Raw genomic sequence first — 23,696 nt, forward strand, 5'->3', positions numbered from 1 at the left:
CATGCTGTATGGTGCCAGTTGACGTCATTCTCATCGAGATTTTCATATAATACGAGGAATAGAAGTTTATATTTCAATGACTCTTGCTTGAAACTTGCGTCAAAACTTCAAGTTCTGGTCACTCAGTGTCCTGTTTCCGGATTTAGGATTGATAATAATTATAGTGAGTTTATTATAGGATTGGTTACATGGGTAAGTTCAATAAAATTCAAGGCGAAAAAATTGTTTCATATTTTGTACATTGTATACTGTTCATCATTCATATCAAATTATAACAAGATGTTCTTAAAGCTATTTCAGTACAATATAAAATATATTTACAACACAGTTATGATACTAATATTAATATTGAGTTCTTGAATAATCAAAATATTACATCAATTTTCCAGATTATTTGACAGTATAGTCTCTACAACGTTTTAATATGCTTCAATATGAATTTATCGTTCTGATCTAAATCTACCTTCAAAATATGCTTTCGATATTCAATGAATTTTCAACAACTGGACCATTGGAATTGAGAATAAACTATGCTTCAACTATTCTATTTTTGCACCAGAATGAGTGATAGAATTTTCATAATGGGAAATTAGACTGGGTTCAAAAAACTCAATCACATTTCTATAAATTAATTCAATAAACTTATCTTATGGCTGTTGATTCTATAGTGAATCTACACATTAATTTTATTTATTTACAGAAAACTACTAATAAATGCAACAGATCTCACAAAAACAAAAAAAACTCTTACCTATTGAGCGACAGTTGATCAAAATGAAATTGAAGAATGACACGGAATGGATTTTGATTTGAACAATTAGTGAGTTTTTCATATATTATATAAGAAGGAAGGGATGAAAAGCTACTTCTTAATAACCCATTATCAACTTTACATTCAAGATACAAATTGATTGATTACAACTCAATTGAAATCTTCTCAGTCCATAAAAAGTATCGTCATCGAATAAAGAGGGTATGTCTTTTCTGATATTCCATTGGCCTTACAGACTAAAATAAGTAAGAGTAATCCCATCAGATAGATTTATCAATGAGAATGGAGTACGAAAGATTCTTGAATAATTTCTCATGATTCATGCATAGTGAAGATATTTACCATATATTATAACTGGATACAAAATTATGAGAAGAACCGAATTATATTATTTCTTAATCGACTAGCCGAGCTCTAACTGTGCTTGCATCTTAGAGCTATGCTTTCCTAGAAAATCTTCAGAATCATATTATACAATCAAGAACAACCATGGTTTCAATATCCTCAATTGATTAAATAAATGGAATTTAATTTGGTTCATTAAGAATAATATATTGGAGTATCTATATAGAGTTTATCTAATTATTATTTAAAAAGAAGTTGGATGTTTCAATATAGTTTTGAAATCTGTTTTGCTTGAGTATAGGCTATATTCTTTGGAAACCATAGCTTGGAATACACGCAATGCTGCTCACACAGATAATAGGCTGCAAGTTTCTAGATCTGTATGGACTAGATAGCGAGACTGTGTCCCCTGAGGAAGGAATCGATTTGTCCAGATGCTAGGTTTGCTTGATTTGGCTGTGGCGATACATAGTAGAACGATTGAATGGGGCTAGGAGAGAATCCACCGGGCGGAAATCTCTGTGTAGCTTCTGGTTTGGGGGTGGCAAACCTTTGAGACTGAGGCTGAAATTGCTGTGGCTCCTGACGCAATAGTGAGGGTGGGAACCTCTGAGTCTGGAATGATCGGGGGTCCTCTTCTGAGGAGGGCTTCTGCTGTTGCTTCCTCTTCTGTTGATCAGCGAACAGCTGTTGCGACTGCTGCAGGAGTGCAGCTTGCTGCTGCTGGAATAGCTGCTGCTGATACACTGGGGATGGCACAGTACGCTCAGGGGCTGGGAATGGCCTTGCTGGAGGAAAGAATGGATTTGGAGCTGGATTGTGAACATATGGCTGGAGCCTGTGTCTCAGGTTGAAGTCTCCCTGGGTCTGCGGGAGTTGTTGGTAGAGCACTGTGTTGTACTGACCAGATGCTGGATCAAAGACAAGTTCTGATTGATAGATTGGGTCAGTGGAAAGGGTTTTACCAGTGGGTGTACGAGGTGTTGACACAACATTGTTATCAATCTGGAACTTCTTGAGCTCTTCATCAAAATTGAGGCTTCCTGGGGTGGTGGGTCCAGATGGACGCTTGCTGTAGACAGGAGTGGGGGTTGGTGATGCCAGGAGTTGTGGCCTGTATGTGGTGGCTGGCAACTCAGCAGTTGCTGGTCTTGGAGTTATTCTTACAGGCTGCCTGGGAGCTGGTGTGGTTGAAACAAACGTTGAGGCTTTTGGTGTGGCAGCTCCACGAATGATTGATGGCTGCAGTGAGCTGCTGACAGGTCGGTACAAGGGCCTGACTGGCAGTGGAGCTTGGGGCCTGCTGTCATCATCATCACTCTCTCCTTCATCCTCAGCGCTGTTGCGGCCATCCTCGTAGGAGCCGGTATTGTATGTGTTCTGGAACACAGTGGTGGCAGGTCGGAGAGGTTTGGGAGCGCTGACTGGACGAAGGCTGGCTGGCTTGATAGGACGGCGGGGGTAGTTTTGGGGAACGTTCTCCTCGCCACTCTCTGAAGATGGACGCTCTTCTTCTTCTTGTTCAACAGCGTTAGGGTCACAAGGGTTGCCTGATACGTAAGTAAACTCACGTTTGTTGCCGTCAGGGTCGACGTATCCGTACTTGCCTCTCACCACACAATCGGTGCCTCGGGTTTCTTCCTTGAAACTGCCATCAGCAGCTTCGTACCCGAAGGTGAACGATCCGTCGTCGTTGAGCTTGTTGTAGTTGCGTATGGTCTGCACAGGCGGCTGCCTGGTCTCGGGCCTCAGCCGCGGTGCGCCTCCCGGCACAGCTCTGGCGGCTCCGGTCGCGCGACCGTAGGTGTCCTGCCGAGACACAAGCACCGGCGCATTCTCCTCATCGGACTGCTCGGCGTAGTACTCGACCTGGCGGCCGCGGTTGTCTTGGTCCTCGGTACTCGAGACAGGCCTCACCCGCACGCGCCGCCCATCTGTCGCTGCTAGCACGCCAGTGCTCAGTAAGAGAACCTGCAAACAAAACATCAAACAACATCAATACATGCTTAATCAAGATCGATCTACTTCGAAAAGTGTCTTTTCTCTTTTTCAGATTACAAATTGAAATAGAATGCCACTTCTCTAACAGAGATAAGAATGAAAGAACTCAATAAGAAGATATGGAGAACTAGATGGAAGAAAGGAGCTCATCAAGAACTGTAGGATATCAAAGTACGTTCCTGTAACATTTCACTCATAAAATGGAATTATTCGAATTAGAAATTAGAGAAAGTTACAATAGAACTAGTAAATAAGGTTTCCAATAGAATCAGAATTCATTGATCAAACAACAGCTTTATTTCAACTAACTTTATTCAATTTTTCCCAGTTTAGATGAATATAAACTTGGAGTAATCATCCATTACAACTTGGATTCATTCATTCATTCATTCGGAGGTACTCGTTGAATAACATTGCATCACGATATTTGGACTGAATATGAAAATTAATTGAATTCAAATATTTGAAATTAATTCATCCAAATTCACATATTCGTTTTTTTTTTCTATTGCGGATGATGCTCACAGGCCTGTACGTGAGTAATGGAATGAACGCCTAAGTGATTGATCAAGTGAGATCAAACGTCCATGTCTACCGACGGGATCCGAACCTACGATCAGGGAGTCGGTTAGGCCAGACTAATAGGTTAACATGACCGGCTGGTATTTCATACATCAAATGTTGGATACTGAATCACTCAATATTAAAGTGAAAATTGAATGATTTGAAAATAAAGAAAAATGAACTATCACCGGTAGGGATGTATCAAAATCCAGAGAAAATGAGTAGAGAATACTTTATTTCAATGCCACGAGCATTTTTTTATCACCCAGTATGTTCTCATTGTGAGCATAATGCTCCAAAATCGCTGTCTTTAATATTGAATTGTTTTTGAGAATCCGTTTGCAGCTGATCGACTATCTCTGAATGCGGAAAAAACGTATGGAACGTTCAAAAATTAGTTCCAAAAAACACCACTATCTCATACGTTTTTTTGTAATCAAGTGTAATAATTACTTTTTTACCGGAAACATAGCTCTATGTTTATTATTTTGAATGCAATGCACAGAATAATTAATTCTATTACTTGCACGTACGTTCACGATGGACGGTCAGTTGCATTCGGAATGTTTGTTTAGCCTAACAATGCTATCAGGTGGAGAATGAAAGTGGCTTGGCGACTTCGCTTTCTTCTTACAGTAACGTGTCTCATTATTTTCGCTGCAGTCCGAGGAAGAGGTAAATTGCGTTCGGGCTCATAATTTGTGACGCAATCCGGAAAAATCCCGTTCCCTGTGCTCCAGTAACTCTGATTGCAAGAATCAACTAATGAATACACACATGGTATTTATTCTAACCCACCTATTCCACATATGTTAATCCTGTTTGACTTTTACAAGATCATGATGGCCACTTATAACGAATATATAATACAAAATATAAATTGGAACAAGTGATTCATTGGATTGAATTAAAAAAATTAGAAAAGTACCAATCATTAGAATCATGATTCTTTATCACGAGGCAACGTAATGAAATAAATTTTTGCAATCGCATGTGGAATTTTGCTTAAATAAAATTATGGTGACTTGAAAATGAGGAAGTGAACAATTCAAACTAGAGCAGCAAAGCAGGAATTTGATAGAATTGTTTGAACGGAATCGTCATTCTTGAAATGTAAGTAACTCTTCACCATTATACTGTATTGTGATGAGAAAATTCATTACTCACACTTCGTGATTGTCTTCCAATGACATTGAAACTATTCCTCCTATTTTTTGTATGAGCTTCATAAATTCTTTTCTCGTTTTTCTTATCTCATCAGTTTCATCACCAACAATAAGCACTCTTGTTCCATTTTCTTCCATAGTTTCCTGTCAAATATCACCCCTTGCAATTGCACGTTAAAATTCTTCTTCACCACTGCAGTTCTTTCATTATACAGAAAGTCCCTTATTCTCTGATTTGAAGTGGATTGAAAATTGAACCTGTTAGAAATATCAGTGGAAGTTGTTTTAAATATACTAGAGCTATCATTCCAGTTGATCATTGAATTTGGTCAAGCTACATTCTCCTCATTCCACATTGCGTCATAGTACAAGTACTGGCAAACATGAGCAATAACATACTCCAGTTGTTTTTTAATCAACAAAACTAACCTTGGCAAAGAGCGACGTCCAGTTGCCATGGGGCGTTTATTAACCACACCTAGACCTTCACTTAACTCCTTACAAATCATCGGGCTGATCAATAAACTAGCTAATCTGACTCACTTCTTCTAACAGCGATTCTATTGTTCCATAGAAATGTTGTGTCCGTTGCCACTTTTATTCGTTTAGACTTTGCACCTGCTCTTAGTGTTTGTCTGCTTAGGATCCGTGATCAGTGAAAAAATCATTGTGAGATTTTCGATAGTAATCGCAGAATAATATTGAAGTAGAAAATATGAATAATAATACGTGTACAGATTTTTTTTATGTGACTGAAAGTTCAAAATATTCATGCTTTTTATGACAGTTGAAAATACAATAATAAGGAATCAGGACAGGTAATGATCTCGTGCAAATGAAGAGTTGTGGATCATTATTGAAAATTTGGCAAAATTTAAATTGTTTATGCTTATTCCGAATCCCCAAATATATCATGGTATGAAATTGGATCACAAGTTTCATGCACCTTCCCTCTTTGGTAAGGAAGTTTGAGTAGAGTACAGAGATCATTATTTTCCCAGTTCTAAGAGAAAACAAAACATATAGTAGAGCTAGTACCGCCTATTCAATGATATAGTTCTTTCTGTGATAGACTCTGATTCTGCACTTTCTATAAATACCAAGGTACAGTGTTTAATGGAGTGTTCATTCAAACAATTTTTTGGGCAAAATTTTTTTTCAACTAATGTGGGAAGAGGATTAATCCCTTGAGAAATATCAGCCATTGAATTCCAAAGATTAATCCAAAGTTGACAGTTTTTCTTCATATCGAATTTTAAATTACAAACAGAGAATCAGTGAGTCAAATATTACCGAAAAATTCTGAACTCTCATCTTAAGGATGGTTTTTCTCTCATATTGGGCTTACAGCCGTAGGTATCATTTTCGATATTTAGAATCCCCTACAACATAATTTTAGTATGCTGATTGATAAATGCGTTCCGGTCCAACTTTTTTATGACTCCAAAGCTGTGTTATACGTCAGTGGGCAGACCGTGATTCGTGAGCAGTACTCTGATAACGCCTTCAGGCGTTTACCAAATCATAACTATCTCAAGTTTCCAAATCCAAGAGTGTGCTCTACCCAGTCTAGCACACACATCTCTGCCAGTTCGAGCTCGAATTTCATGTTACTCAAGTGTAAAATAACTATTATCAGCTGGTTGCTCACAATGCAGCTAGTGGTTTGTAGTTGGGAGCGATTTGTGTGTGGAGAATGTGGTCGGCGTGCTGCACTGCTGCTGCTAGCTGCAATGCTGAGAGGTCGGGTCAGACACGACTGGCCTGGTCGCGTCTCCCGATCCAGCCAATCGTTCTGTTCACTCAACCACATGTTTCGCAACTACAACAAGAGCTACTCAGAGAGGGCTGAGGGCAAACATGGAGAAGTATAGCATGTGATGAAGGGAGGGACGTTGAGAGGAGAAGTTGCTGAAGAACACTGTCTGAGAGTACCGACATAGTATAAATAATCTAGATTGATGAAATCTATTTATTGCAATCTAGATTGTTTATTCTATGGTACAGAGTGAAACCTGAGTAATTTTGGCGCAAATCTAGTTCTGATTTAATATCTCTGTTATGATTGCGATAATTGCTATGATGTTTTATCATGAAGACAAATTTCTTTATTCTTTCTTTATTCATTTATACAATTACATTATCAAAATGATAGAGAGAAAAAAAAGGTAAACTTGTGCTATTCCTCTCTAAAATTTGGATAACACATGGTCCGAAATGGGTTGAGTCTTGTAGTTATAGAAGCAAAGTTATTCTTATCATATGAGTAACGCTAGACATCCTCCATGCAAGACATCTGAAATATGTGTTGAAGCTACCATAGGTATCGCATTTGTTCTATGCATGAATATTTCCGATGTCATGATCTATTTGAAGTAATATTTATAATCAGTAATTCATTCTACTACCCCTCGTTTTCAAATGAGAATGAATGCAGTCTATTCAGATCTTTATCGAACTGCATGATTACCATCATCATGGTAATGTTAATGAGTACTCATATTCTCATCAATTTATGTGAGATATTTCTAATCTACGAGGTTTCGAGTGTTTCCGAGAGTCGGAAAAATTTTATGAACTGTAATGATCTGCCAAAGGGATTATAAATAGCCACTTCTTGACAAGCCATTCACAATCAAGACTGTGAAGCTGGGGAAAGTTCTATAATTTCTCAGAGAAAAAAGTATGAATTATGATTTTACTTTTACAAAATTACAGAGAAAGTGAAGGTCAAAGATGGTGTTCTATTTTATGCACGACAGATATTATTAGTACAATGATGATTGACGATAAACATACGGTATATTAATAAGGTGATCTCAGATAGTTTCAGATAGTACTTATCTTCAAGTAGCTGGAATAAATATTGTAAGCTACGTGAAACAGGTATGTGATATATCCACGATGAAATGGATGAGTCATCATTGGCAGATTATAATGTAGTTAGAAAGGAGACAAGTCGCGGTAATGTTTGCTACTACAGTATCTACAGTATCTTCTTGGAGAATCTCTCTGTACAGTTTGATGTACATCACGATGAAAGTGGAATCGATAATTGGCAGAAATGACAAGACGATGAGCAGGTAATGTCGTGCCATCTCTGCACAGGTTTCTTGAGAAGAAAACAGGTGAGAGAATACGACAGCAGGTGGTTTGATTGGAAAGACAATGCAACACGGCTCTTGGTCGTCCATGGTGTAAAGCTTTTTAGACAGTAGCTTGGAATGATGACAACAAACTCGTGGGAAATACACACTCTTCTTCGTTGTCTCTCTCCGTTGTGAAAATTGGCCATAAAAGCTTGCTCAACCTTGGAGCACAGTAGACAACGCTTGAACCGGGACACCGCTGAGACTATCGACTACCGTTGCATCAAACCGTGCGATTTTTCTCGACGCCTTCTCATCAATGGAGATGATAGCGTTTCTAATTAGCGAAATTAGCTTCACGTCTACACACACTCTCATAACGGAAAACGAATTATTACAACTTCTTTCGTGTTAAAGCCTGAGCGGTTTGTAAATAATGCGTCAGTAATGTGTTAACCAAGATTTTGCTGTTTATTTTATATATAATAATTGATATCTAAACTTTATAACTCACGAGTTTTGTTTCTGATCATTCCCTTGTATACTAAACCTATTCGGTGGATCTCTACCACAACATGAACAGAAACGATTCAATTCAATTTTTTATTCAGTACCTATGTCGAGGATCAATGAGTTTCCTTTCTCAACGAGCTTCATAATAGGATGCTCAATATCAGCATAATATGACCTTGATGAAAACATTTACATAATAAGGATGAAATGGAAGATCACGGACTCATTGAAATCAATCAATTCTTCACTCGCTAACTTACTATTCGCTTGGAAAGTCTCTGATGAATTTCAGTGCAGTAGTTGAAACTCGGGGAATGTTGACAAGCAAGCGATACTCTGCGTCTGTGAGGCAAGTTGCATACTTGCTCCTGGTAATGAGTAATCTATTGATTGATGCTACTTCTCCCATCGCAATGTAAATACATATTGAAATAATAAGATACTGAACTCTTTTCATTCCTTTTTCAATTCTCTCTGACATGTGAACAACAGACTATTGTAGCTACTGATTATGATAACATTCATCACAAATCATAATTTTTTGTAATATGTCAGTTTGAATTTGATAAAATTGGATATGTACAAATAAGTTGATTCTCTTCTACAATGTTGTACTAGTATTGAAAATTAAAGGAAAATCTGAAAACATGTATCATTCTGTGGAGACTGTTTGGATTGTTTTGAAAACGTTGAAGTGTAATTAGCATAATAATAGTGTGCTCCGGTGCTACTGATGTTTCTCACATAATTTTCTTTCGCAACAGCTCTGTATTCACTCTTCTTTGTGGAAAGGAGCAGCGAAATCCTCTTACTCCATAGAGAAAATATGTAAAGCTTATCCATTATGAGCAAACAAAACTTGGGGAACTGTCGAGACATTTCCCGCTTCTTGTCTTTACATTAACAATGATTGTCCGGTAGTAATAGTCAGGTATAATTTCTGTAATTGAGTGAAGTAAAGTACCTTATTTGAGATAAATAGAAGTTACTCACAGTCGAGAATAATTGCATATCATATTTAGTGTACCCTTTGGAGCGTATAATGACGAGCACTTTCGTTTTCTTGGTCAGTTGTTATCCTATTGACCTATATCGGCTCAGAAGTAAATAGACGTTGAAATGTACGGCGAGAGGAAGTGAATTCGAACGGAGAAGGCGTTGGGACTTTCATCCTTCGATGTCCTTGAATTATTATGAGTAATCAGGGATCGGTCTAGATTCAAGTTGTGATAGTAATGCCAGTCAAAGTCCGGCACCATTATTCCCCCCGGGATCCATTACGGCATATAACGATTACGTTACCGTTGAAAAGGCTCGTTATTGACATTTTTCTGACGGCACCAGTTATCTGCTCTCTTTACTGGACTTTATAAATAGATGGTTTATAATTCTCTGAAATGAGCCGACCTTTCACTTGTTGAGAAAAGAAGGGAGAGCCGGCAGTGCGCTTAACTGGCCACCTGGGTCACTCATCAGCGCTCCCTAAGTCTCAGCTGCAATTTTTATTGAAAGAGTTCTCAGCCCTCAAATAATAATGAAATCGATATCTCTTGTTCCAATATCTGCAGTATCTTGAAATATTGACGCTTCAGTTGAAGATTACTAACAAATGGTGCGATACAGAAAAAATATTGCGATTCTTTTTCGTACTTAATTTTTCGAACTACTTCATCATACTCCAAAAGAATACCACAATTCAAAACACTTTATTCAATAAAAAATGTCTTCTTATGAACATTTTGTTACTTTACGTGATCCATATTTATTTATCTGTGGGATACTATCTATATTTGTGATCTTTTTCTAGATAGTGGAGGCTGTAAAAAATAACGTGAAAATTAACAGGAAAATATAATTTTTCTGAGAAATCATTAATCGTTATTTCAGTTTGGTTCAGTGAATTGTTAATTTCCATTCGATATATTTTTCATTTTCATATTTTCCTGTGTAACTTGTCAATAAAGCACGAGAGAAATACAATTGAGGAACGGTTTCTATGAAAACTAATTAATTTTCTATTTGAGACGAGAATACATGCACTGTGGAAGATGAAATTGATAATTCGATAATCAGATGAGTTTCTTTTTAAGCTTTGAAATGTTCAATTATTAATACAGTATTTCTCAGTTATCAGTGATGATTTAGAGAAGAATTCTTATTTAATTTGGTTTTCAACTTTTCTAAATTCTAAATTCCCAGTTTTTATTTTGGACTCGAAATTGGACAAAAATAATAAAGTGTAAACATAACCTATTTTTGGAAAATATCTATGAAAATTTGAGAAAGGAACAGTTTTGGGTTTTAAGCCTGTTGTTTCTTTCCCAATCATTCATAGTTGAGAATGATATTGTATCTATCAATGTATAAATAAATAATTCCAAGCAGAGCTTCTCAGAGTGGGTTTGACAGAATAGACGAGATATTGGTGGAGTTTTGATTGAAAATCTCTATGAATTACTTCAAAATAAGAGAATGTTTATGAATACATAAATAGATGAAAATGTGCAATTTTGATGTTCTATTCAGTGTTGGTCAACGATTATGCATCTTGCATTTTGTAGAAGATAGGCATACTTGTTCTGCATTCACGAACAAGCCTGTATATAACAACAGTCGTTTCATTATCACTTTCCTGTAGTACATTACTCTTTTCAATCATTCATTTCTCCTGTGAGCTCTCAAAAGAGTGAATTCAAATGTCATATAATGGAAATGTATCCTTTATCATGAGATTCTTGCTTTTGGAACAATTATTGGAATGAGCTCTCAAAAGAGTTCTAAGAATTTTATTGAATGATAGGCTACTATACATTGCATGATAAGTTGTAACAGAAGAACATTATTCCAGATAGATAATTATTCCTTTCAAACTTGGAATAGGTTTCTGAAGAGATTTATTCTGCTTCTCGTCACAAGCTATCACATAGCTGAAGAGGCTATTCAATTACGGCCGGTATTTGAGTTCATAATATTTTTTTCTGCAACACCAAGTGCCATTTACTATTACAAATAGTTCTCAATTCAAAGGTCAACCCCATGTTTATCCTTGAATACAATATCAAGTGTCATATCTTATAGTGGAAAATAGTTTTGAAATATCAAGTAGCATGAAGCATGTCATCAAACATTTACTTAGTTTTACACCAGTTTTGAGTTGATCGAAATTTCACGTTAATAGAAGATCAAAAAATTAAATCACTCCCTTTGCAAATCTCATTGACTTTACAATTAGGCTGCAAGGGCGATATATAGGATCTATAAAATTCATATTCTAATCGCATTGTTTCATTTAAATGTATCCTACCGTTTGAAACGATTTCGCTGAAAAAATATTCTCGGTAGGCATGAAAAAATAAATAATAAGTTTGGAAACTTGGAACAAGGAGTATTGGTTTTGCAGTGCTACATTGATGCCGGAACAATATTATTTGAACGTTTTTGATTCGTTATGTTGGACAATGGTTTTGATTAGGCTGAAATCCATTCGACATCACAGGCTATTTTCAATAGCATCAAGCTCTTATATGTGTGTCGCTCAGAGGAACCTTTGTGCCAACTAGAAATTTATGTGGTAAGGATAGTAATGAATGGAATTATTATTGTTCATGCTCTTGTTATCCTATATTCTACTTCTATTATCAGTCTTTAAATGAGTGTAAGATCTTCTTGATTGTCAATATTCACTGGCCAATTATATTTTTGTGTTTAGAAGCTTACCCATTCTTGAAAAGAGCTTTGGACTGTAAAAGAAAATGGTATCAGGAATCTTGACACAACCTTGGAATTAAATGGACCATTCATTGATCTCAATAGCTTTAAAGACTATAAAAAAATGAGAGATGTCCAGCATAACACAATGGATGTACAACAGCTGCTACTAGTTTTAATGTACTAGTTCTAATTATAGGAAATAAAAGCATTAAGTTCAACAATCGTGATTAGATTAATAAAATTGACCATTTCATGCATGGAACAGCTAATATGGACAGCATTTGAGACTGTTAAATGCAATTCAATATCTAGTTCATGGTTGTTGAAGAGAGCTTGAATCATATTTTTCGAGTGCTGGAACCTCACAGCTATTATTGATCTTTACAATAAGATGTAGGAGCAGAGATTCCATCCCACGGCGATATCTCAGTTATTGAATAGGATGTTGAATGTACAACACTTATTAATGGTTCAGGGCTATGGAGTAAGTTGGCGTGAAATGCATTCGTAGGATTTAAGGGCGTTAATAACAATAAGAGTAGTTTGAAGTCTTGCAAGCGCAAACAGAATTCGCAAACACGATCTCAAGATTATGGATAATGTTAATGTTTTAACTAATGTGTGTGACGGTGATAGTGCTATAGAAATTTGATTCCAAGGACAAAGAAGGAGGAGTTTTGAAACAATTTATCGTATTTGCGGGAGACCAACTTTTGATACATTGCCGTGCCTACTATTTGTAACAGCGCACCCACCCTATTGGTTGGAGAGGAAGAATGGATAACTTCTGAGGAGGGCTGTACTCATACTTCTTCTAGTCCAAGGTTATTCGGACACGTCATGTCGAGAGTGTTGCATAGGCGTATGTAGGTAGGATGTTTATCGTCGGGGAATTCAATCGATACAATAAAAATCTTTTGATTAGCCCTGTGATTTATGATTCCAAAATCATTCACACTCCTTTGGATGATGAATGTGTTATGAAGGAGGAGTGTATGTACATTGTGTACTGTGCACTACGTACTGAGTTTCTAAACAGTATGCTTACTTTTTTGGGGACCCTCATCAACATTTTATTTCTAGAACCACCCTCCCCCACCACAGGGGCATTTCAAGGATGCAGTCGGCGTCCTAGGACCCCTGTAGAAAGAAGTATAATAGCTTAGAGAGAAAATGTTATGTATTCATATCAGGGAAATCGTAAAAATGTGTCATCCAATTGACTTCATCGAATAAGGCCCAGTCTTGAGCCGCATATTCATGGAGTTTATAAAAAATGAAATTCATCTCCTTTGGAGTGCTGACATTTCATTAATATTTAATTAAATAGTTCGAATCTAAATCTTCAATAATCAACTCTGATAACGAGTACTCATAAGTACACGAGTATACATGAGCAGCACAGAAACTGGTAATTTTCTGGTTCATATGTGTTTCATACCCTGAACTACAAAATTAATATGGAAGCAAGAACAAGATCCACATTCTGAAAAGTATGAACACAATCTTATTCGTCCGAGCCCAAATTCCAGTCAATCCACTCCATCTCTTCTCTCACTCTCTCTCTCTCTCCCCAACATGATTAATTGAAATCAACTTCTCACATTCCCCATTGTTATTAACATCCAACAGTGGTAATGCTACAACTAGCTTACTCCATTGATTGAAAATAATTTATAACTCAATTGATAGTGGATTTAGCTAATACCGATTCAAAATTCTCATCGCAGTATTTGTATCCTGGCTTTCAGCCGGCATGCAATTTCAATTATGTAAGAAAACATGGTGTGACCGGTTTGTTTAGCGGTGACCAGATCATAGTTGTTCAGAGCAAGACCAGTTCTGTCTATCCGGTCTTTTATATTTGCTCTACATCTGGACCGGACGATGTTTATCTCCGACTGAGCATTACAACTGTTTATTGTTACAGATTTTACAGGGAGTTATGGAAGCGTTGATACAAATTCACAGGAATATGCACCTTATATAACAATCAGAACGTTTTCAATTTTGACCATAGAATAAAGCTGATATTCTATCAGATTTCACGGTGAGAATGATTCACCTGCAGCTGGGAGACTCTTTGTTACTTCTCTACAATTCCTGGAGAGCGTAACAATAATCATGTGAGTGATGGTTATCCCGTATAAATGATAAATTATTGGTCTTGAATAATCGATATATCTGTTGCTATTGACTTGGAATAGAAAGTCTAAGTCATTGGAGTCGAAGAATTATCGGAAAACTTCTCACAGTGAACTGTGATTAGTCATTTTGAATTACATATTACAAAATAATTTTAAATGAAATACAGTAACAATCACTTGGAAGTGTGAGGAGGACTTACCACAACTGTTCTACAATTATGCTTTAGTCTAAAAAATATTAGCTATATTCCATCAGGTGATATATTAGCTTATTATAAAATAAAATGTTATAAAATGTTTTAGTGCTAACTAAACAAATAAAGCTCAAGTCTAGAGAGCTTACATTTCATCCAAAAAGATAACTACCAGTCTCTTATATTATTAGTGGATAAATTAATTCTGAGAAATGTTATTTGACATTCATTAACAACTCCAAAATTAACGCATTATTGTCACACATATTAAAGGCTGCAAAAAAGTAAACTCAAGAAATTTGAATCAAGGAATTTGATCACCAACAATCAAAATCTGGAACAAAACTTTTATGCATCTACGTGTATAGAATATTTAAAGTGTTCATAATGTTTTTGGGTTGAAATTACCGCACATTGATTCCAAATTACTATACAAATAAGTATAGAAACAATTCATAATATGAAATAATTATTAGTGTTCGGTGGTTCGGTATTATAGAATAAATAAAATAATATCAATCAATTTGTTTTGAAATTATATCAATTCTGATAATATAATTTATCAAGTCTTGTTAAAGTAATCTTGTTTACCTATTCTATTATTGTCATTCACAATCGACTCTCGATAAATTAAGGTAATGTACAGGCCAACTCAAGAAGAGAACACTTTTCAACTTCGTGAGTTATAAATTCACTCGTTGCACAAGTTCTGCTAGCCACTGATTTATATTATCATTGATATAGTACTCTATTGAATGCAATTTTATGGATGCTTTGATGTTTGATCGATGTGAGATAATTTAAAACTGAATTGATAATTCTAAGGAAGTTATTTCTCGATTTTAGAAAGGTGAAGTGTTGTAAAAACAGTCCTACTTTGGCTTTAAAGCCTTCACTACTGACTCTCTGATTCTAACGATAAGAGTGACTGATAATTTACAACCTTGAGCGGAAGATTTATTCTTCTCTTTTTCAGAAGATAGTTCCCGGTTGAAATAGGCTTGAAGATTTGTTCAGTTCACGCGTCGTTTAATGGTTTAAGAGAGATTAAGTCAGCTTGGATATCTGCTATGGGAGCTCATTAGAGTGACCACCATTCTCACTTTGTTTCAAGATTGATATTGATAGATCTCAAGTGGAACTGAAAACAACATTAGTCAGTACACTACTTTCTTTGAAAATACACTCAGAACAGAATCAAAGAATTTGGTGTGGATGAGAAATTATCTTTTTGTACGACCATGAATCTCCCGTCATTGTATACAAAAATCAACAATTTTACAATCTACTATCCATTCCGGAGATAGCTGGTGCTTTTTATCCAATCAAAAGTATAAATCTGTTGAATCTATCTAGTGTGTGGTTAGATAATAATAATAATAATATCGAGTGACCTGGCTGGCTCAGGTCTGGTGTCAGAGTTTTCAGGTCGCAACTGATCAATTTCAGGGCCTCTGACATGACCTAACGACTACTTTTTAGGCAGCCGGGACCGACGGCTTAACGTGTCCATCCGATACACGGGAGTGGCCCGAGATAAATATCTTGCCCGGGCCGGGATTTGAACCCGGGCCTCTGAATCACAAAGCCAGCATCTGATCCACTCGGCTACGGCCACTTTTCTGTGGTTAGATACTGATCTATGAAGAAGACTAACTTTTCCTCTCATAGATATGAGAATCATACTACTCAATGGGTCTTCTATCTCATCTCAATACTTATTCTATAAGCTTAAGTGCTTTTTCTGCACTTATGGCATTAATGTCCGAAACATGTTCTAATAAAATTATTTAAAAGGGTACTGTGATTTATATTATTTTATTCATTCTATAAGCTCTTTGAAGCCTCTAAAGCCAATTGCTGAACTGATAATTGTCAATAATATTGAAGACTTGATAGAAATTGGAACGATTGAAAACTGCCTAGATAGAGAAAAATGTAAAATAGTGGAAGAAACCTAAACCTCAGGCAGTTGAAAAAACAATATAGCATTATTGGAGACTGAAGAGACTGATATCTGATATTCAATTAACTGTTATGGGAACTAATAAAAGGAATACTCAATGTTCTAACACCCAAATTCACCCGGAGAGTAACAGTAGTCGAAATTGGGGGAAAATTGATTCAATTTTATGATATTAGCAGTCAATTGTGGTCAAATTACCTCACTGTTCTTGAAATTATTTGAAAATCGCCTATTTATTCCATTTCTGATAAGCTTTCGTCCGCAAACACTATTATTACGACTTGATTATAGTGAAGAACAACATTTCTCTTTCTGCAGTGTGATTATTATGTTGGATTGACTGGGTTTGTTCCGGCAACAGAGTGGCCGGCGAGCGACGCGCTGCTGCACGCCTCCTTGCTCGCCTTGACCACAATGCCCGTCTGCACAGATCACACTGAAGCTATTTCACTTCAATCTGTCATTAGAAGTCGAATGGAAAGCCTCGATGTTATTGATAAGAAATGATGACAGTGAATATCACAGCACTCCACCATCGCAGTCTGACCTAGCCTTCTTTCGCATTTCTAACCTTTTCTCATTCGCGCCTGTTTGAAAACAATTATTTTCCACGCCGGTTTATATTACGGCAATCACTGAGACGTGTTCGAGAACAGTTACACACTTGCGTCGCACTGTTTCATGGAATTATTTTAAATTGGACGCTGCTAGCCCTATAAGGATTGAAGGATATAGACTATTTATGATGTTTTGATAGGTCTACTACATGTTGTAACATCTTGGGGTTTCCAAATTCCCAAAGCAAATCAATCACAGAGAAGTTCATTCATCAATTCTGGTTCGAGACGAATTATTCTACATACACTTCAACTCAAACCCAATTTCTTCAATTCTTTTCAGAATAATCATCAATTTCTTCTCATTCGCGTCTAATTCCACACTTCATACCTGTTTCTCCTACTTTTTCAAAACTTGTTTGAAAACGCATCTATGTTTTTATTGAATTATTGAGAATCTTGATATTAATTAGACATATATGAATTAGTTTTTTCCGGTTGAGGGATGTATTGCATGTTCAGTATTAGCTAAGGTAGAACTGTAAAAAATTGTTTGATACCTATAGAAAAAGTTTGATAATTTTCATCAGATATAACTAAACTAAAAAACTAATTCCGTTCATTGGAAAGTATCGTAAAGAAGCTTGAAATTTTCTATCATTACTTTCTAAGTATAAAATCTTGAGTTCAGCTTCAGTGAACGTAAGACTGGTCAATATGGGAAAGTAATCAGATATCCAAGTGACGTTTTAATAATGAGTGCTACAGTAAACTGTATAGATATAGCATAGTGTGGTCGCGACATAAATCGAATCGGATCAAGCCTGCCGCTTGTTGAGCTAGTTGCATAACAGATGCCCGGCCCCGGTGATACATTTTTCAACGAAACACGTACACCATAAGAGACTGCTTTCCATCTCCAGTATAAATGCTTCCGCGAGTCCACTGCGCGCTCTGGGTTGTTCCTCCTCCCTTTGGTGGAGCGTATTTCCTACGTGATATGTGTCCGTAAACGCTGCTCTTTGGTCATGGGCACCTCACTGGTCAAACTGAATAGGAATCGATGTGTGACCATGTCGCGAGCTTCCACGCACGCGAACCCGCACACATGTATGCAAAGAAAGTGAAAACAAGACGTCCGATTCGCCAGTCACGTCGATGAGCAGTGAAATGGATTATAGAGTCGCAACACGTAACTGCTGAGGTGTCGAGCATCGTGTCAATCAGCTTAGCAATCAATCAACATAATCCTCTGATAAAGCTATTGAATCATCAGATAACAGCATGAAATAACATGACTTATATGATGCATTATGTGTCTTGATTTTCAGGACCAACTCGTGACTCAATTTAATCATTAGGTTCCCTGTGGTGAAAATTCCGATAGAATTACTAGATAGCACTTTCCAACATCGAAATTCTGTGTTATGGATGGAATTTTATTCAAAATAGGAAACTCTTAAGTATAATGTTTATTCTCATAACAATGTTATATATTGTATTGAATGTTAATATATTCAATGATATTTTTGAAGAAGAAAATGCTAGTTTCGTTACTTCAATTATTATCAAGCTCGAAGCTGCTTCTTGTTTTACTGAGGATGATACCCAAATAAGCTCTTAGGTTTGAGTGTGGGTAATGAGTGAGGAGGATAATGATGATAGAGCATAGATTATAGAGAACATGGAGCTTTATTTTCTATTTCTATTTCCCATGTTCATTTTCTATGCCCCAAGTACAATATAACTCGAAAATGAGAAATATGCTCTTCTTGAAATGTTTACTGAGCTGAAACCTTTCATGCTATATAATGTAAAAAGGGTATGTAGTATCTAGTACTTACGATGCTATTTATATTTTAAGTGTAGCTAACACTATAAAACAAACTGAATATCTCATCATCATCATCATCATCGTCATGGATTAGGCTTTTCAAGCCTGTTCCGGCGTCCATCTCTTCCTCGGTCTACCAATACTTCTTCTGCCTATTTGCTTGTGGAGTAGGGAATTCAATGGGAAACGGTCTTCAGGCATTCTAAGGACATGATCTAACCACTTATTTCTATATTTTTTATCAAACTCAACACTGGTTGAACATCACATACTCTTCTTATATTTTCATTCCGAATCCGATCCTCTCTAGTGCTTGACTTGCTTGACTTGTCTAAGGAATCGCATCTCTGCTGACTGTATTCTTGATTCAAGCTTCCTTGTCAGCACCCATGCTTCTGAATATCTAGGATATCTATTATCGTACATTCTTATAGCCCCTCAGATTGTATTGAGCTCTCTACATGGGAATGAAGCACTTTACAGTGATGTGAAGTAGAAAAGATTCAGTGGAAAGATGTTAGTTCTAGACTCAGATGTATACAATCTGTGAAACATATTAATTTTTATTGGAGAAAGATGCCTTTGAATCCTCGACCTAATAACCATCTGCATATGACCTCCATCTTAAGCAAATTTTCCAACGACCATGCAGGCAGATATGCATATCAGATTATTGAAGTTCGGAATTGGCTAGCGTGAATCAATTAAACACAAAGAAAATGACCTTTAAAACATTCTGAATAACGAATGGCTCTGACTGCTCGTAATGAAAATGAGAATTGACCATTGAATCTCATGATGAAGAATAGTTGAGTAGACTTCCACACGGAATCAACGTTAATCCTCTCGATCTTCAGATCTGAAATTCCCTCTATGAATGTCCTCATTGGAACTAATAGAAATTAATTTTGTTCATATTTATGCCGCGTCAATTCGTATTTGTATTGATATTTAAATAACTATGTTCGTATTCTTTGTATCCATTGTAGTATGTATCCCTAATAAACTAATGCTTCAGTGTTAGTCTGTTATTGGCTATATCTTCCAGGCATTGTGAATTGAATTCATCCTCTGTTATGGTGAACCCATTGAATAATGATAATGCATACTGACTTAAATGGATCTTATCAGTGACGTTGACATGTGGCATTCAAAATAGAGTGGGTATGTTACGGAGGCCTCATTCATAGATTAGTAGCATGATAGCTTGAACTGGAATGAACAGGAACCATTAATTACATAGGACATGTATGTAAGAAGAAGTCATTAATAAGTTATGAATTTGATAAGGCTCTGTTAAGATACCTTTGATTGGAGCTGGACACCTTTCTTACTTACGTAAGATGAGAGCACATGTTGAATACCGATCAAAGATAGAGCACAGCATGCATCTTAGCACTTTCTTGCCCTTTCATGTCCTTGTCTATTTTCATATCGCTTTCTTCAATGCGACTTCTGAGCAGTTCGCTTGCATTAATGTCCTCTATAATGTCACCAATGAAACTCCCGTTGAAACTTCAAGATCAAACCGATTGGCAGGTAAATTGTTCCACATGAGTTTCATCTTTATCACATTTATGATATCAATCAGTGATGTCAAATGAGGATATGCTAGTAGGATAAGTGAATGATAACAGTATGTTAAGATTCCTATTTAGCTGAGATTTCCACAAAATATGAGTAGTATGTACACATGGGGATGAATGTAGCATAACAATTTATGCATAACGGAAGTCAGAAAATATAAAAACAACAGAATTGTCAAATTATCCCCTCTCTCATAGAGAAGGAGTAAATTATAAAACGTGTAGCAACTCTGCTAGTAGATATTATGACTTTCAAGTCAAACATAAAAATATCAACTAATTTCCTAGATCAATGAAATACCGGTATCCGTTTTCTTTGAGTATTGCACAAGACAGTTTTTCCCAAAACATAGCAATTGTAATTAGACTGCACGAAATGGTGAAACATGTGGCGTAATATATGTAGCAAAAGTGATACTAATGACTCTATTCATCTCGTCCAGGTTTCTGGTAGGCCGCGTAATCTGGGGCACTTATGCTCATGTGAATGTTATGTAATGGTGCAATGTCTACAAGGAATTCATTCGGCTCGTTTACTCAGCATAGGTTTACAGTCTAGGACACACATTTAGCATTGCTACTGAGCAAAAACAGATGAAAAATGATAAACGAGAATTGAATGATTATTATTTAGTGGTATGGATTATAATGGCATTCACTTTCAATTTTTGTTAGAAATTAATGTACGCCTGAATTTATGTAGCCCTACCGTAGGCAGAACATTGGACTACATATTCATTTTGAATCAATGATTATTTGTTGAATTTATTCAATTGAGTTATTCATAACTTCTAATTATGTTTATTTGAAACGATCTAATGCTCTCAATATGTTCAAATGCTGCGAATCATCGTTATTGGTTTATGATTTCATGTAATCGATGTTATGAAATATAACTTTTCTCAGTGCACTAATAACAATGTCATCAAATTTACACTGGCACTATTCTTGGACTATTATTATCACAATCTGGTACTATTATTAGCGAGTTGACAATAATTATTATTAAAATGATATAAGTCATTAAATAATAATTATCATTATTCTATGTTCAAATTACCAAAACTAATACTCGGATCCCTCCTCCCATATTTCATATTGATTGGTGGGGGGCTAGTCCCAGTCTTAGAACAAGGTTCAGCTTCCCGAAACTCAAAATACCCTGAAAATGTATCCCCACAACATTTTTGCGGTCTGTTCACTCGAAATGTTTGATTGGTGAAGGGATGACTTTCATCCCCCATTGTAATGGTATTGCGTAGAAAGTTTATCTGCAATAGATGATAGTTGATATTGGTGAAGGTGATGGCCACATGAGCTTTAGGCTTCTGCGTGAGTAATAATACGGATCATGATACGAGTGAATTTACATCTTCTGGTGGGTTCCGAACCACCAGACAGCGATTTTTAGACTCAAATGATATTTGGAGGGGTCAGCTCTACTTTCCAAAGGAGTGACAGGCGTATGAATCTATCCAATCGATGACTCATCAGCGCGATCACAGAGACAACTAGGTAAATATAATTATTACTAGGAATTGAAAATATTACTTGTAAAATAAGTTGGTAAACCTGAATTTCACGATTTGTGTACTAAGAATTGTTGGAGACTGTTAATCTTTAATAGGGGCAACTCTTAGAATGCTGTGAATTATTGGTATTGATTTATGAATTTTCCATATATGTAATGTATTCACACAGCTACTCCCAGTGTACTGACAATACGATAAATCTGGCACCTCTATCCCTGTATCATTAAAAGCGGGCTCACAATTTAATTATAATTTCAAAGCCGAATTGTACTTTTTATTATTATCTCTGTATGTACAATTAAGTAACATCTTTTAAACAGGTACGGTACCAGTCAGTAAATAGCAATTTGAGCGTACCATGATTGCAAAGTAAACTCACATATCATGCATGCTATGTTCAATAATATAACATATTGTCATTTTTCGAGATTTGTTTATTGTGAATTGTTCATTTTTAATAAGTACTTTGGGAAGTTTAAATATTAGCAAGCTAGAAATTAAGCAAACTCTCATTGCAGGTTTTTGAACAGTTTTCTGTGATGCACACCCTCAAGTTCTTGTCCCATTGTACTGCCCGATACATAAAGTCAGTTGAAGATATCATTGGACCATAATAATATACTCGTTCACGCGTGAGGGGTCCCTCATGATTATCCTTGAAAAGAAAGCTTGCACACTGAAGTTTCGTGAATCGATCGACACTGAACGATAATACTTCACATGCTTTGTATTACGATAGTTTATGAAAAATTATTCACTTGATGAACATGGTTGTTTTATCACGCAACAGCTTAGAACTAAGAACTAAGAACATTGTTTATCCTTTGTAACGATAAAACCAATAGAATAATTTTGACTTACACAAATTATTGATCTCATATCGATTGTCGGCCAGTCTCCTTTGTCACGCACCTCACTTTACGTATCCTCAATATATAGACTAGGTATATACTGAAATACTAGTATAAAAAATATAAAAACTGTGTCCTGTGTACTTATAAAGATCGCATCAGTAACTGGCCGCTCAGTGCAGTCGGAAAGTCTTTTATAACTTCGCATTGTCGTGCATCTAGCTGGTGAAGGGGGAGGGAATGTGGCAGACAGAGACAGCATGACTCATAGTCCGCGTACAGGTGAGAGTGAACCGACCGGAGAGTGGTCAGGTGTGAGAGGAGAGGAGAACAGGAGAGAGAACGAACTTGGTTGAATCTTTCTCTCTTCAGGCCGATTGTCCGTCCGGTAAAGTACTTCCACTATCATTTTTCAATGAGAAGTAATATCCTAAAAGGGTGAGTTTCCAGATTGCTTGAAAAACACTTATTCGTTGGTCTTTGGAGAATAATCCAGTAGAAATTTGTGCGAATAGCAAGAGAGAACCTCGTAGAGGTAGAATCAACAAAGGAACTATTGAATTAGATCATTCTATGCAAACCACTTTTATGAATGAAATGATTGTTATCACAGCACTCATATCACACCGATTAATAACATCTTGACACCAATCAAAACAATGCATCATATTGATTTCAAACTAGCAAAATCAAATAAATAAGTATCGAGACACCTGAAACATGTCTGGTGTGACAGGTTGCAGTACATCTTCAGATGATTTCACGACTACCTACTCTTAGAAAAGAGAATGATATTTAGAATGGCTCGTATTCCTATTCTCTTTGATTTTTAGGTAGCCAGGACCTACGACTTTACATGTTCATCCAA

The 23,696-nt window shown here is 36.4% G+C and overlaps 1 protein-coding gene across 1 annotated transcript; it reads right to left on the reverse strand.

Annotated features, from left to right (window-relative positions):
• Positions 1–207: 207 nt before the first annotated feature.
• Positions 208–23,003, reverse strand: LOC111057710 (leucine-rich repeat extensin-like protein 5). Its single transcript, XM_022345167.2, has 2 exons — positions 22,839–23,003; positions 208–3,088 (listed from the first exon to the last, which is right to left on the reverse strand). The coding sequence occupies exons 1-2, from the start codon at positions 22,854–22,856 to the stop codon at positions 1,505–1,507; spliced, it is 1,602 nt and encodes a 533-aa protein (XP_022200859.2). The 5' UTR covers positions 22,857–23,003; the 3' UTR covers positions 208–1,504.
• Between the last annotated feature and the right edge of the window lie 693 nt (positions 23,004–23,696).

This window comes from Nilaparvata lugens, chromosome 1 (genome assembly GCF_014356525.2).
Source record: "Nilaparvata lugens isolate BPH chromosome 1, ASM1435652v1, whole genome shotgun sequence".
Taxonomy (NCBI): domain Eukaryota; kingdom Metazoa; phylum Arthropoda; class Insecta; order Hemiptera; family Delphacidae; genus Nilaparvata; species Nilaparvata lugens.